We start from the raw sequence: 14,588 nt of genomic DNA on the forward strand, positions 1-14,588 counted from the left end.
CCTAAATGTCATTCTAGCTGTATTAATTATAAAATACTTTGTTTAGTAAAATTGGGGCTGTGTTTAGATTGGGTGCTATTTGTTAGTAGTGTCTTTTTCTGGTGTGATACATGTTAATGTTTGGTTTTCAGTGAAGAAAAGAGTAGACCTTCATATTTCTTTCAAATACATACCTGAATTGATATTGCAGAGTTTTTATTCCTATTTGAATAGGTGGGAATAGCCCTGGTTATTTCAACACATATACATAATAAACCCAAAAAGATATTTGTATTATATACTAAGGCAGTAATTTGACCCAGTTATGTTTGTTTCTGTCAGTGGCTGTCCCATTAAAGCTCCAGGGATTATTAATTAGGCCAAAAGCATTAAGGAGATGTGATCAAGACGCTAAGGGTCTACTGTCTCTTCCATGGCAATGTTTTTCAAACAATGCATAAACAGTTGGGGAGGTTTTAAAAACTATGGGTTCTTAGATCTCCAACATACAAATTGATTTGTGTTGTGGTTTCAGTAGATTCTGATACATTGTTTTGATTGCTTTTTTGGCTAAATCCAGTAGCTGACAACCTTTGTACCACATGGAACTTAAGAAAATGCCCAAGATCAAATCCAGCAAATAATTTGATACAGTGAATCGGGGTTGGAGCCATGGGACCTGCATTTTCAGAAGTTCTTCAGCTTACTTATTTTCAGCTTGCTTATTTTCTTCAGCAAAGATAGAACACTGCCAGCCATTTATGGAAATGAGAATAGGAGTAGTTGAATTTTTTATGGGCTCAGAGTCATTCTACTTGGGGGACGGATTCATACAGTTAACAGTGTAAATAGGACCACATTCTGTATGAATAGTTCTCTGTGTGAGTTTGGTGTGAAAACTTAATTGGGCTTTCAGCCTGTATATGGGGGGAGAGTATTGTCTCAAATGATGTGTTAATTTTTAGTTTTTTAAATGTTTCATTTAGACCAGGGGTCCACAGACTAGGATAGGCCAGGTCAAGTCTGAACACTGACTGTTTTCAGAACATTTCTATTGGAGTACAGCCATGTTGATACTTTGTTTATGGCTGCTGTACCTCAAAATGACATAGTTGACTAGTCGTGACACAACTGTATGAAATGATATCAAGACTCTGTGACTTTCAAAACCTTAAATATTTACTGTGTGGGCCTAAACCAGTAAAGTTTGGAGACCCCTGATCTAGGGATAATCTGGGAGTTGGGGGGAATCTATAAAAAGTGGCTCATTAAATGTTAACCAAACTCATAGGGTTTGCGCATTAAAATGCAAATTTATTAATTTATATGTTCTTTTCCAGTGTTTTTAGAAGGCTCATTGAGCCGAGCACCTCATATCCTAGACCCAAGGTTCCTGAAGAATCCAAATTAGTGCCAAAGGTTACATTGATAGTCATGGTTATGGATAAGAGCAAAGTTACGAGAAGACTGATAAAGCATCTCTGCTCACAGCTGATAATTGAACTTTTAAAATCTTTTGTTTTAGTCAGTAGAGACATAAAGCATTGTTCTTGATCAGATGTTACCTCTTCTTGATCAGTATTGCCAAATTTAGCCTGCTGTTCAGTCAGCCACTTCTTCATGTCAGTTTTTTTTTTTCTTCTTGAGTGTAGGTATCCTGTCTCTTATCATTTACCCTTGATTTAGTACTAACCTAACTTGAACTGATGTACCATGTACAAAACTCAAAGCAGACAGTTTGACCAATAATAAGATCTCAGTAGATGCTGGCAGAGATAGCTGATCCTGATTATTAATGAATAGGTGCAAAATACATTTTCTGAAATGGTGTATGAATTTTTGAGAAGTTGCCATTTTGTGGTTTCCACATGGCTGTCATTCCTCTTTTTCTATGAATTACTTAGCTTTAATAAGAGATATGATTGTATTTCAGTAGGAGATTTTTTTGAGATCTAAACACCTGAAACATTTGAACAGAGTAGTATTTCATAAGGATTTTAATAGCCTGTTCATCATTCTCTAGAAGTCACTGAAGAATTTTTGATGTCGAGTTTGTTGTTAGATTTAGATGTGACCTGCACTAGGCAGGTTATTGCGAATTACTGGTATAATTCCAGCCCAGTTCCAGTGGTTTGAACATGATGGTGAAAATCAAAATGGATAATAACAATTAATATTGCAGTGGTCTGAAATATAATGCTGTAGTTGTGACCATTTTTATATTGTTAATATGTTCTAAAAATTCATTAAAATAATTGAATTGATTCCCTACAATGAGCTAAGAACTTTTCTGAATATTTGGGATGCTACAAAATTGGAACTTAACAAACTTTTATGGTCATGAAAACAAAGCAAGATAGATGTTTATAGTGTTCACATATACTCTTGGAAGTGATCTCTAGGATTTTTACAAGTCGGGTTGAAGATATATGTCAAATTAAACCAGCTGTTGAAATCTTTGATCACTTCTCAAAAGAATTATTTGTTTTAATAATATCCAATCATATGTAGGGAAAACAAAGTTTCATTCAAACTGGAAGAAATGAATATGGGTATTATATAAAATTAGTTTTTTATAGCGGACATGCCATGTCTCAGGTGAAGTAGGATAAATGATCATGGTAATTGTATGTTCAGATTATAGTGGTTTTCTTCCCCCGTTTTATTACTTCTATTTAAAAGTCTTCTGAATGAGTCTAGATGGAAATGGTTACTGAGTCCCTTACACCCTGAATACATACTATCAGAGGGCATACTATTGTACTTATTTATTTATGTGTCATATTAGATGATTCTGTCTCATTGTGTTACCTTCCACTAGGGTTTCAGAAAGGCTCATAATCAAGAAACATTTTCATATCTTTTTCCCTCTTGGAGTAAGCCTGTAACGTATACTCAGGGCATACATTACCTCCTTTCACTAGTAACCCCTGCTGTGGTCCTGTATCATTTTCAATATGATTCTGACTTTGCTGTCCACTTTGAGCTCTGAATTTTTTCAGGTTGGAAACCTATGTCATGTTGTAGTCACATAGATATGAACTGGGAGAATTAAATGGTGGTTTGATGTCTGATTTTTCAAATACCAGTGCAGTTTATTCATGTGGTTTTCAGTGTTCTTTATAGGGCCACTGTACCTCAGCATTGATTGAATACCACTATCGCATGGTAACATCAGTAGTTTTCGAAACGTAGGTGGTATCGAGCCACAACTGTTTTTGTAGACTTCATGATGGAATCACATAATGAAGAGTGAATTTTAAAGAGTTAAACAATCCACAATTATTTATGCTTGGTTTTTTCACCTAATTTTTCTTCCCTTTAAAAAAGATTGATTGATTGATTGATTGATTGATTGATTGATTTATAGGGAAAGGGAGGGAGAGAAACATTATTGTGTGGTTGATCTGGTCTGCAACCCAGGCATGAGCCCTGACTGGGGATTGAACTAGAAATACTCTGGTTTTCAGGGCGGTGTTCAATCCACTGAGCCACAGCCAGAGTTTAATTTTTCAGTATGTAGATTCCACTTGAATATTCTTTCAGAGCATTACACTTATAGGAAAACTCAGAGGTTTCCATTTACTGTAGAGGATACAGAGGTGAATTAAGCCCAGGGTCCTGTCTGAGGATTTCAGAGTATTTTGGGTACAGAATATCTCTGTAGAGTATGAGAGAGATAGAGCTAAAAAATTCAGAGAATTTAGAGATTCTCTCCTAGCATCAGGATTATCATTGAACATTCTCAGCACTGTTGTGCAACTGATTTTTTTTTTCTTAAATGATGTGATTGGTTTATTATTCCACCGTACTGTAGGTATACCGCATGTCTTTTCATTTGAAATGGTAAGTTTTTCTAATCTTAACTTGGTTCAGAATGGTAAGATCTTTTAGCTAACATTTATCTTTTTTGAGGAGTTTGAAGAGAGTCAACATTGGTGAATAGAAGTGTTCAACTGAAGTAAACAGGTTTTTGAAATGTCCAGTATATGAGCAGTATATAATTTGAACAGTAGATAATTTAGTAAATAATTACTAAATAATTTGAATTAATAGCAAAAGATTTTATTTAACTTGTTACTTTTGCTTTGTAACTTCTTAATATTTAGAGCCCTTTTATAGAACCTGTCCTACAGTGTAACATGATTTTATTTATATATTTTTAAATCCTTACCCAAGGATGTGTTTATTGATTTCAGAGAGGAAAGGGGGTAGGGAGAAACAGACAGACAGATGACACATCGATGTGAGAGAAACATTGGTTGCGGGATTGATCCCACAACCAAGGTATGTACCCTGGTTGGGAATTGAACCTGCAACCTTTTGGTGTACTGGATGACACTCCAACCAACTAAGCCACCTGACCAGGGCATGGTGATTATAGTTTTAAAAATCTTTTGTAGGCCATTCAATATCTAGTTATCTTCTGTACCTCACATCAAGGGCAATAAGCTCTGGTAGTATCACCTGAAATGGCAGAATTTTATACCAGATCACACAGAATAGATGTGAATGTCAGTTTCCATGTGTAGCTATTAATTAAACTACTAGTGATGTAGGGGATAGGGATTTGGGTTTGTAAGCATGCTCTGCTGATGAAATGTATGTGTTTCTGCTTCAAATTTCAAATAATTAAAAATACATGGGTAAGTTTGCCTCTTTTACTTAGGACATAGTTTACTATATTGTGTTTCATGTTTCAAATCCTTTCTGGTTGTAAATTTGTGTTTCTCAGAAGATGTTTTCTTGATTTGGCATATTTTTATTTTTTCTAAATCCTCTTTTTAAAAAATTAATATGCTTGTTACAGTAGTTTCTCTTGTAAACTTTGAATTTTATTCCATTACCACTTAAATATTTAAAAATTGCTATACATATATCGAATCTGTTGCTTTGAGTTATCTACGTAGAAAAATATATACTGAGACACAGTTTGAAATACAGTAAGTTCATTAAGATAATTTGCTTAATATCTAGTGTCACAAACAGAAGAAGATACTCTCTATTAAATATGTATTTAATTTTCCACACATTAGAACACATTGTTTGCTTCTTCCCCTGTTTGCTTCTGTTTGTGGTACTAAGTTAGAATAGTTTCTTATGCAGTTTATATTTATTCTTTGGCTTCATCTTTCGTACCTTAATCTGGCCAGTCATGATACTAGTGTTTTTTTAAAATATTTTATTTATTTATTTTTAGAGAAGGAAGGGAGAGAGAAAGAGAGAGAGAGAAACATCAATGTGCAGTTGCTGGGGGCTGTGGCCTGCGCCCTGACTGGGAATCGGACCTGCAGTGCTTTGGTTTGCAGCCCGTGCTCAATCCACTGAGCTACGGCATGATAGTAGTTTTGACTTAGATGAGAAAATGTATTGGTAAGGGGTTGGTAAAAAAGTGCAAACTAGTCTCTAGTATTATGTGAGGTTTGGTTTAATACTATATTTTAAAGTGCTGTGTTTGTGTTATAGCTGTGATACTATTATTGATACCATTGTTGCTGATTTACAATTTCTATTTAAAAGTCTTCTGAGTTTGGGATAAAATAACTAAATTTGAAGACTAATTCCTAATCAATATCATTTTTTAAAACATTTTATTGTTTATGCTGTTAGTTATCCCAAATTTTCCCCCTTTGCCCATCTCCGCCCAGCCTGCCTTCCATTTCCATTATTAGTCCACATACCATTCTCCATTTTCCATTTTCCATTGGTCCTTCATATATGTTCCTTGACTAATCCTCATTTCCTTTCAAATAGTCTCCCACTATCCTCTTATACCGCTGTCAGTTTATTCCATGATTCTATGCCTGTGGTTCTCGTTGGCTCATTACTTTTGTTCATTAGATTCTTCTTGTAAGTGAGATTATATCGTATTTGTGATTACAGTTGTTTTTCAAAAGATTTTATCTATCTATCTATCTATTTATTTATTTTAGAGAGGGGGAAGGGAGGGAGAAAGAGGAAGAGAAACATCAGGGTGTGGTTTCCCTACTGGGGGCCTGGCCAGCAACCCAGGCATGTGTTCTGGACTGGGAATTGAACTGGTGACTCTACTTTGCAAGCTGGCACTCAATCCACTCAGCCACACCCTGCAGTTACAATTATTATTTTTTTTTAAAGAATTTGCTTGTTTATTTTTAGAGAAGGAGAGAAACATCAATGTGTGGTTGTCTTTCATGTGCCCCCTAACTGGGGACCTTGCCCACAACCCAGGCATGTGTCCTAGGCTGGGAATTGAACTGGCAACCCTTTAGTTTGCAGGCTGGTGCTTGATCCACTGAGCCCCACCAGTCAGGGCTACAGTTACAGTTTTTAAAAGTGCCTCTTCAGAGAGAGTTTGCCATAACTCTTGAAAATGTCCCTCAGTTATATAGATTAAAAATAAAATTCTCAGCTGAATGTTAATTTGTTTGAAGTCTTTATTCCCCTCTGTCCTGATGCATGCTGGATTATATGTAATTACATTTAATTCATGTTTAGTTAGAAAGCTACCCCGTATATTACAAAGAGCGGCATTTAATTTTGCTACATAGTCAGTTGAATTTGATGGTGACATCAGAATAATCTGCTTACTGAGTTACCTGAACCGGACTTTAAAAATACATTGTTTAGCCTTGGCTGGTGTGGCTCAGTAGATTGAGCACTGGCCTGTGAACCAAAGGGTCACCAGTTCAATTCCCAGTCAGGGCACATGCTTGGGTTGTGGGCCAACCCAGTAGTCCAGTGGGGGGCACTCAAGAGGCAACCACACGTTTATGTTTCCCTATCTTTCTCCCTCCCTTACCCTCTCTAAAAAAAAAAAAAATAAAGTCTTTAAAAAAATTGAGTGAATCTAGTTTGAAGTATATATCTTTAGATTAACGAATACAGTGAGCTAAACGTAAGCCCCCCTACTTGGATTTGTTCTGTTTCTGGTCTGAAATTTAACCAGTATTATTTTGTGACTAACACTTGTGATACAAAATAAGATAATTCTGCAAAACATTTTAAAGGTTTTTTTTTTTAAAGGTAGACTTTTAAAAAATAGTTTTAAGTGTACCACAGAATTGAGCAGAAGGTACAGAAAATTTTCATGTGCCTCTTTCCCCCACATATACACAGACTCCTTCACTATCAGATTCTCACACCACAGAGGGGTACATTTATTGTAATTTACACAATCTTCATCACCCGGAGTTTATCGTTTATATTAGGATTCACAATTGGTATTGCACATTCTTTGGGTTCATACAAATGTACAGTGTTTTGGATACACTGTTTTAGTGGCACACAGAGTAGTTTCACTGCCCTAAAATTTTCTGTGTTCAGCCTGTTTCTCCCCAACCACTGTTTCTTAATTGATTGATTGATTTTAGGGAGGGAATGAGGTATTTCCTTCCTTTTTAAAAAATATTTATTGATTTTTAGAGAGGGAAGGTTGAGAGAGAGACAGAAATATTGATCTGTTGTTCCACTTACTTATACATTCATTGGTTGATTCTTGTATGTGCCCTGATTGATAGTGAAACCACAACCTTGGCGTATCCAGACAACCCTCTAACCAACTGATCTACCTGTCCAGGGCCACTGATTCTTGTACTGTCTCCATAGTTTTGCCTTTTCCAGAATGTCATATAGTTGTAATCATATTAGCCATTTGATAGTGTCTGTTTTCTGTTTTAAAGAGTTTGTTTATTTTTAGGGAGAGGGAAAGGGAGGGAAAAAGAAAGAGAGGGAGAGAAACTCGGGAGAAACATTGATTGGTTGCCTCTTGTATGTGCCCTGACCAGGGACTGAACCCACAACCCAGGAATGTGCCCTGATGGAATTGAACTTGTGATCTTTCGCTTTGTGGGATGATGCCCAGCTAACTCAGCCACACAGAGTTAGGGCTGATACTGGCTTCTAAGTAATGTAATGTTCATTTAAGGTTCCTCTGTGTTTTCATGGCTTGACAGCTCATTTATTTTTAGTGCTGAATAATATTTTATTGTCTGAATGTACCACATCTTTGTTGCTTGTAAGTTTTGGCCATTATAAGTAAGGCACCTGCATACATCTATGTGCAAGTTTTTGCATACACATAAATTTTCAACTCCTTTTATTACATACCTAGGGAGAGTGATTGCTGGATCCTTATTGTAAGGGTATGTTTAGTTTTGTAAGAAACTGTCTTTCAAAGTGGGTATACCAGTTTGAATTTCTACTAGCATGAATGAGGAGATTCCTGTTGCTCCACATCATTGTCAGCATTTTCTGTTGCTAGTGTTCAAGATTTTGGCCTTTCTAATAGGTGTTATGGTATGTCATTGTTTTAATTTGCAATTTCCTGATAATATATGATGTAAAGCTTTATTTCAACAATGATAAAACTGAGGGCCATTTCCTCAGTATTGATGGGTGCAGATATTTTGGCATGCATGCAGATTAAGGGGAAAAACACCATTGATTTTATATATTAAAAGATTGTTTTATGTTACTGAAAGTCTGTTGCCCTATCCCTATCCAGCTGTGTGTGTGTGTGTGTGTGCACGCGCGCGCAAAGTGTTTTGGAAATTGTTGTTTTTAATTGCCTCATTTAAAAATGTTAAGTTTTCCAAACATTCTCTGTTGGTTATGTTGGAAAGTTTGCATGATATTGAGTTGTATCAATGGGAACATGTCTTCTTTCCCTTTTTAGTTTAAAATTATTTTACTTTTTAAAGGAAGAGATAGCTTTGTTAATGCATACTTTTTAGTATCTCAACATGCCTTTTAAAAACATTTTTTATTGTTGCTCAAGTGCAGTTTTCTGCCTCTCCCCACCTCCCTCCCCTGTCCCCACTGCCCCCCCTTGTTATTGTCCATGTGTCCTTTATAATTGTTCTGCAAACCCTTCATCAACACCTTTTAAATGAGTAATTTTTTTTTTTTTTTGGCAAAGAGGCCTACTTTCATTTTCAGATTTTTTAATACCTATTTAAATATTTCATGTACTTGAATTTTGTTCCATTCTTTATTTTAAAGTTCATTGTGTTTGTTACCTATTATTTCTGGTTACTAATCCTCTTTAATTTCTCCCTGGACAATTTGGCTCTCTAATAATCATATTATTATTTTAATTCTCTAATGAAAAAGAAAAGATGTGTTTCCAAGTGGTAAATGTAATTTCTATTTAGGAAAATGTTTTGGAATATTGGATGATAAAATGATTGAATCTTGTTACATGCCAGAATGAATACGTTTTTCTGAAATCATATTTCCTTTAATAGACTTAAATTTTCTATATCTGTATATTTACATCAGGATGTTTAGCATTTTCTTTATTAAGACATGGAACCTAAATAGCTCATGGTGATCCCCAATCTTTAGAATCTTTTTAGAGACATACATGAGATGTCCTTATGAATTAGAGTAATGATGGTGGTTATTAACTGAGTTCACTCAAACAAAAATTTAGATTGATCACAGTGTTAGATTAACAAACGTTGTTTCTGAATGCAAAATGTTGTCCCAATTGATACATATGAACTATTTCTTGACTTCATTGTTTCCTAAACCTTTGGCATTCATAATACACATTATTTTAGCCTTGTTTATGTACTGTGTAAAACCTTTAAATTAGGTTGCCTAGAAAAATAAAGACACTATGTTTAAAATCACAAATTGATATCCTAAGTGGTAAAGAAAAGAAATCTGTAAATTACACTAAGCAGTATCAAATTCTGCACTTTTGGTGTATACTGCTTTAGTTAATTTACATTACTGCAAATTGTCTGCTATTTTATGTTACTCAAACATTTTGGTTTTGAAATTATAGGCTTAAAAATTACTGATGAGACTCCAATGAGCTTTTCTTTAGATTATATCAGTATTTAACCATATTAGAAATTTAAAAGTATTTTGAAAGAAAATGGGTTTTATTGGGAAGAGTGGCCTTATTTTACAATTAAAATTGTTATAAAAGATTTATTTATTTGAGAGAAAGGGAGGTGGAAAGAGAGGGAGAGAAACATTAATGGGTTGCCTCTCACTGCCCCCAACCTGGGATCTGGCCTGCAACTTAGACATGTTCCTTTGCTGGGAATCGTATCCCAAGCCAGTGCCCAACCCACTGAAACATACCTGCCAGGGCTTATTTTACACTTTTTTTTTTTTTGCTCATTTCTGTAATATTCAGCTGTATTATAGGAAAAGTGATTGTGTTTTATTGTTTTGTAAATTTGCTTAATGTTTGACTTTATGGAGAATGGCTGGCTCTCCATACTTGTTTATGCATTCTATTTATTGCAGAATGCTCTTGGTTAAAGTACATGAAAAAAATCTAACTTCACACTGGAGATGTGTTTTAACCTTTCCCCATAATTGTGGATATTCTTGTTTGATACTACAGTAAAACTTGATAAGCAGTGGTTTCTTGGAAGTACTCTTTTACATTACAACCTATTGGTCTACTTTGAACTTGAACTCTGGTGTGATTTTGTAATGCGATGTACCCAACATTAGAAAAATACTGATTTATCCAGTTACACAAATATTTCAAATTTTAATGCATTTATTATATAAAATTAAAAACCACATCTTAATACCAGTCACTGGGAACTTAATACTAGAAAGTGGGAACATTCGCCTATCCAATGCTATTTCAAGAAAAGTTCATGTCCCAAGAAAAAAGTGTCTCATTTCTGTTTGTAGCACAGTTGCAAGCATTGTTTTTCTTGAAATAACCACTCTACTTCAGAATGCAGCAGACATACTTTATGTATATATTATATGTTGTTGAATAGAGCATTAAAAAAGACATACCCACGGATAATGATTTAATAACATTAACATTTTTTATGTCTTCATTAAGATAGTCATAATTGCATGTGAAGAATACAATGATTTCTAGTAGGAATTGAATGCAAATGCTTTTCGTGCTTTTTAAAAAAGTATCATTTGTTTGTTTATTTGAGAGAGGGAAAGGGAAGGAGAAAGAAGGAGAAAAACTTCAATGTGTGGTTGCCTCTCACACATCCCCTATTGAGGGCACGACTTGGCTTGCAGCCAAGCATGTTCTGACTGGGAATTGAACATTCTTTTTTCTTGGGACATGAACTTTTCTTGAAATAGCATTGGACAGGCGAATGTTCCCATTTTCTAGTATTAAGTTCCCTTTGGTTTGCAGGTTGGTGGTCAGTCCACTGAGCCACACCAGCCATGGCTCTGAATGCAAGTGCTTTTGATTTGTGCCAAAACACCAGGATTTTTGCCCATGTCATTGCTTTTGCACCATCCAGCAATGTCGAGAGAGGGAAAAGTCATTAGATTATGACTATGTTCTGTTGGTAATAAGACATGAAATAGTTTTTTTTTAAGATTTTATTTATTTAGTTTTAGAGAGGGAAGGGAGAGGGAGAGAGAGAGAGAGAGGGAGAGAGGGAGAGAGGGAGAGAAACATCAGTGTGCGGTTGCTGGGGGTCATGGCCTGCAACCCAGGCATGTACCCTGACTGGGAATCGAACTTCGGTTCGCACTTTGGTTCACAGCCTGCGCTCAATCCACTGAGGTACGCCAGCCAGGGCTTGAAATAGTTTAAAATATGTACATTCCCCGAAAGGTTGTTGGGGACTCTGAGTACTCCATTAACCACACTTCCAAGAACTGCTCTTTGAATGGAGTGTTGCTTTAATAGGTACTTCTGAAAAATTAGTTACACTTTGCTTATTTTGTTGGTCACTGAATTTAAGCTCTTCAGTGACAAGCTGTTAGGAATACCAATGCATAACTCTTAATAGAAAGTCACTTTATAAACATTGTAAGATTAAGTTTTAAAATCTTGTCTTTTGTTTTTGTTGGAATTCTTAAAACATGGAAGAACCTTATGAATGTGAAAATTTCACAAAGTCTTATTTTGGCAGAATTTATAGATCAGCTCAACTACTTTCTATATGTTATGACCTTGAATAATTATTTAACAGCTCTGTGCCTCAATATTATGATCCTAAAATAAAATGATAATAAATCTACTCACAGTCTTGCTATGAGGATTAATTGAGTTAAAAAGTTTTCATTATAACTTTTATTGTTTCATTGCATTGTAGTCTTTGGAGATTTTGTTTATAGGTTATTTCATGTTAAACAAGTCTTAATTTTTGCTGATATAATTATTAAAATTTGTATTATAAAATTATCACATATATATTATGTGCCACTTCTAATTTAAAATTATTAGTAATTCAAGGTGGCTCCGTGGTGCAATGGATAGTGCATTGGACTTCTAAAATTATTAGTAATTCATAGAAGTGAAGGCCTAGTGTATTACTTGTTATAGTGAAATTCTTCAAGTGATTCTCCTTACTGATACTTGATATATCAAGTTATAGTAATAAGTGTAATGTTAATTTCCATTGATAATACTACCCTTAAGTAAAAGCTCTGTGTGTTTTATTTTACTAGAAGTATATAATATTGGATTTATGGAAAGAAAATAACCTTAAGACATGACTGATTAGGTGAAAACTTCTTTTGCTTCTTCTGAAATAATTTAAAAATGATGTTATCTATTCTTTTTTAAAGATTTTATTTATTTTTAGAGGGGAAAGGAGGGAGAAAGGCAGAGAGAGAAACATCAATGTATGGTTGCCTCTTATGTATCCCCCCACTTGGAACCTGGCCCACAACCCATTCATGTGCCCTGACTGTGAATTGAACTGGTGACCCTTTGCTTCACAGGTCTGCACACAGTCCACGGAGCCACACCAGCCAGGACTAATTATTATTATTTTTTAAGTTATGAGTAAAGTTGTATAAAATAATACCAAATGAATACCAAAATGCACATATTAAATATCTTACGTAAGTAATACCTGGAAGATTTGGGGTATACAGATGCTGTCCACACTCTATCAGTATATTTGGACATGTCAGCTTGTTTGATTTATTGATAATAGTGCTAAGTGTGATTGTAAAGTAGTATTTTCCATATAATTGGAAAATTATATAAGTTTTATAAAACACTCTTTTTTGCTGGTCATTATTAGTATCCATTAATAACCAAAAGTTTTAATTTTAAAGATTTTATTTATTTTTAGTGAGAGTGGAAGGGAAGGAGAGAGACAGAGAAGCAGCAATGTGTGGCTGCCTTTTGCATGCTCCCTAGTGGAGATCAGACCTACAACCTAGGCACGTGCCCTGACTGGGAATCCAACTGGCAGCCGTTTGGTTCGCAGGCCCGTGCCCAGTTCACTAAGCCACACCAACCAGGGCTAATAATCAAAAGTTTTATGGACATTTATTTTTAGGGAAGTTAGCAAATAGCTTTGAGAAAGTTTTGGCATTTAAAGTTTCTAAATAATGTAGCATTTTCTCAAGATGCTATGCACGTTGGTATTTCTTGTTCTGTGCTTAAAGGTTTCCTTTTGAGGCATCTCCATTAGGTTAGATAGGCAGTTATTTGTTGCTTAGTGACATTTATGCATCACATACTTGTATTTCTTTTATTTCTAGCTTATAGGTGCATTTCACTAGTATTTTGTATTATTAACTGGTATTTTAAACAAACCCTAATAAAATGGCTTTTAACAATAGAAATACACCTTATTTAGATTCAGGCATTGCTACTTTTGTCTGAAATGTCCTTTAGGATCACTACATTTAACATACTTGTCTGGTATTGGGAAAGATGATCAAATAATAATTCAAATTGCAGCTATTATATGTTGAGTCATTTCACCAAGAGAATTCATTGAAGTGAATTCTCTATGGTTGGTGTTACTAAATTTAGAGTTTTTTAGGAAGCAGTTTCTATATTGAAATTAAGATATTTTTTACATTTGTGTGACTTTTTGTGTCATAGTTAAAACATCAGGAGCATTTTGTTTCAGAACTTGTCAACTGTGTAAGAGAAGGGATGTTATGTTGAATGTTTAATAACTACTTGTGTGTAGTGGGGACTTTTAAGGTAGACCTATATAGGTCCTAGTTAAAATAATGCTTCAGCACTTGAGTAAAAATGCAAGCATGAATTACATTATTTCAAAAGTGAAAAGAATCTATAACTTTTTAGCTTAGTGCCTCACAGCTCTTAGTGCTGTGTGTTTGAATGCACTTGAATATTAAAGTGGTAACAGTCATTTCTGTTTTAAGAGGTTAGTGACCTGGGAGAAAAAAAATCATTGGCCTTGGTGGTTATTAGTTTTTTTCTAATCCAATCCTCTGTCTTTGATCTATTGGAATAAAAACACTTAAAATAATTCTGTGGTTAATTTTATGTAATCTGATTCATTTATAATCTAGTATTATAAACTGGGTGCTTTGAACATTGTAGTAGTATAATAAGCCTGGGAGACTCAAGTTTCTTTTCAGTGTTCTTACTAAGTAAAAGATGTTGGAAAATTAAAGTTTTTTAATGGAAAGTGATGTCCGAATTTATTCTTTTCTTTTTGATTTTAGATGGGAAATGTGATAAGATCGATAGGTTGACTGTGACAACTATGTTTACTTACAGAGAGAACAGGAAATGAGAATGGGTGATATGGGTCCCCGTGGAGCAATAAACATGGGAGGTAGGGATTGGAAGCAGAAGGCTTCTATAACTTACTTGTAATTCTTTGGGGAACTGTACATGCTGTTTGTGGTATCTACATGTCAGTAACAACAATTTGGAATAA

The 14,588-nt window shown here is 34.8% G+C and overlaps 1 protein-coding gene across 8 annotated transcripts in view; it reads left to right on the plus strand.

Annotated features, from left to right (window-relative positions):
* Positions 1-14,588, plus strand: part of PSPC1 (paraspeckle component 1) — a 112,719-nt gene that overhangs the window by 48,995 nt on the left and 49,136 nt on the right. Inside the window, exon 7 of one of the 8 annotated variants that reach the window (XM_045844845.1) lies at positions 14,426-14,483. The exons of the other annotated variants lie outside the window; for them this stretch is intronic. Within the exon in view, the coding sequence (XP_045700801.1) occupies positions 14,426-14,483 (58 nt within the window). The remainder of the gene's footprint in view (positions 1-14,425; positions 14,484-14,588) is intronic. 8 annotated transcript variants of the gene reach the window in all.

The sequence above is a fragment of the Phyllostomus hastatus genome, unplaced genomic scaffold, assembly GCF_019186645.2.
Source record: "Phyllostomus hastatus isolate PE091 unplaced genomic scaffold, TTU_PhHast_1.1 phas_contig_41, whole genome shotgun sequence".
NCBI lineage: Eukaryota > Metazoa > Chordata > Mammalia > Chiroptera > Phyllostomidae > Phyllostomus > Phyllostomus hastatus.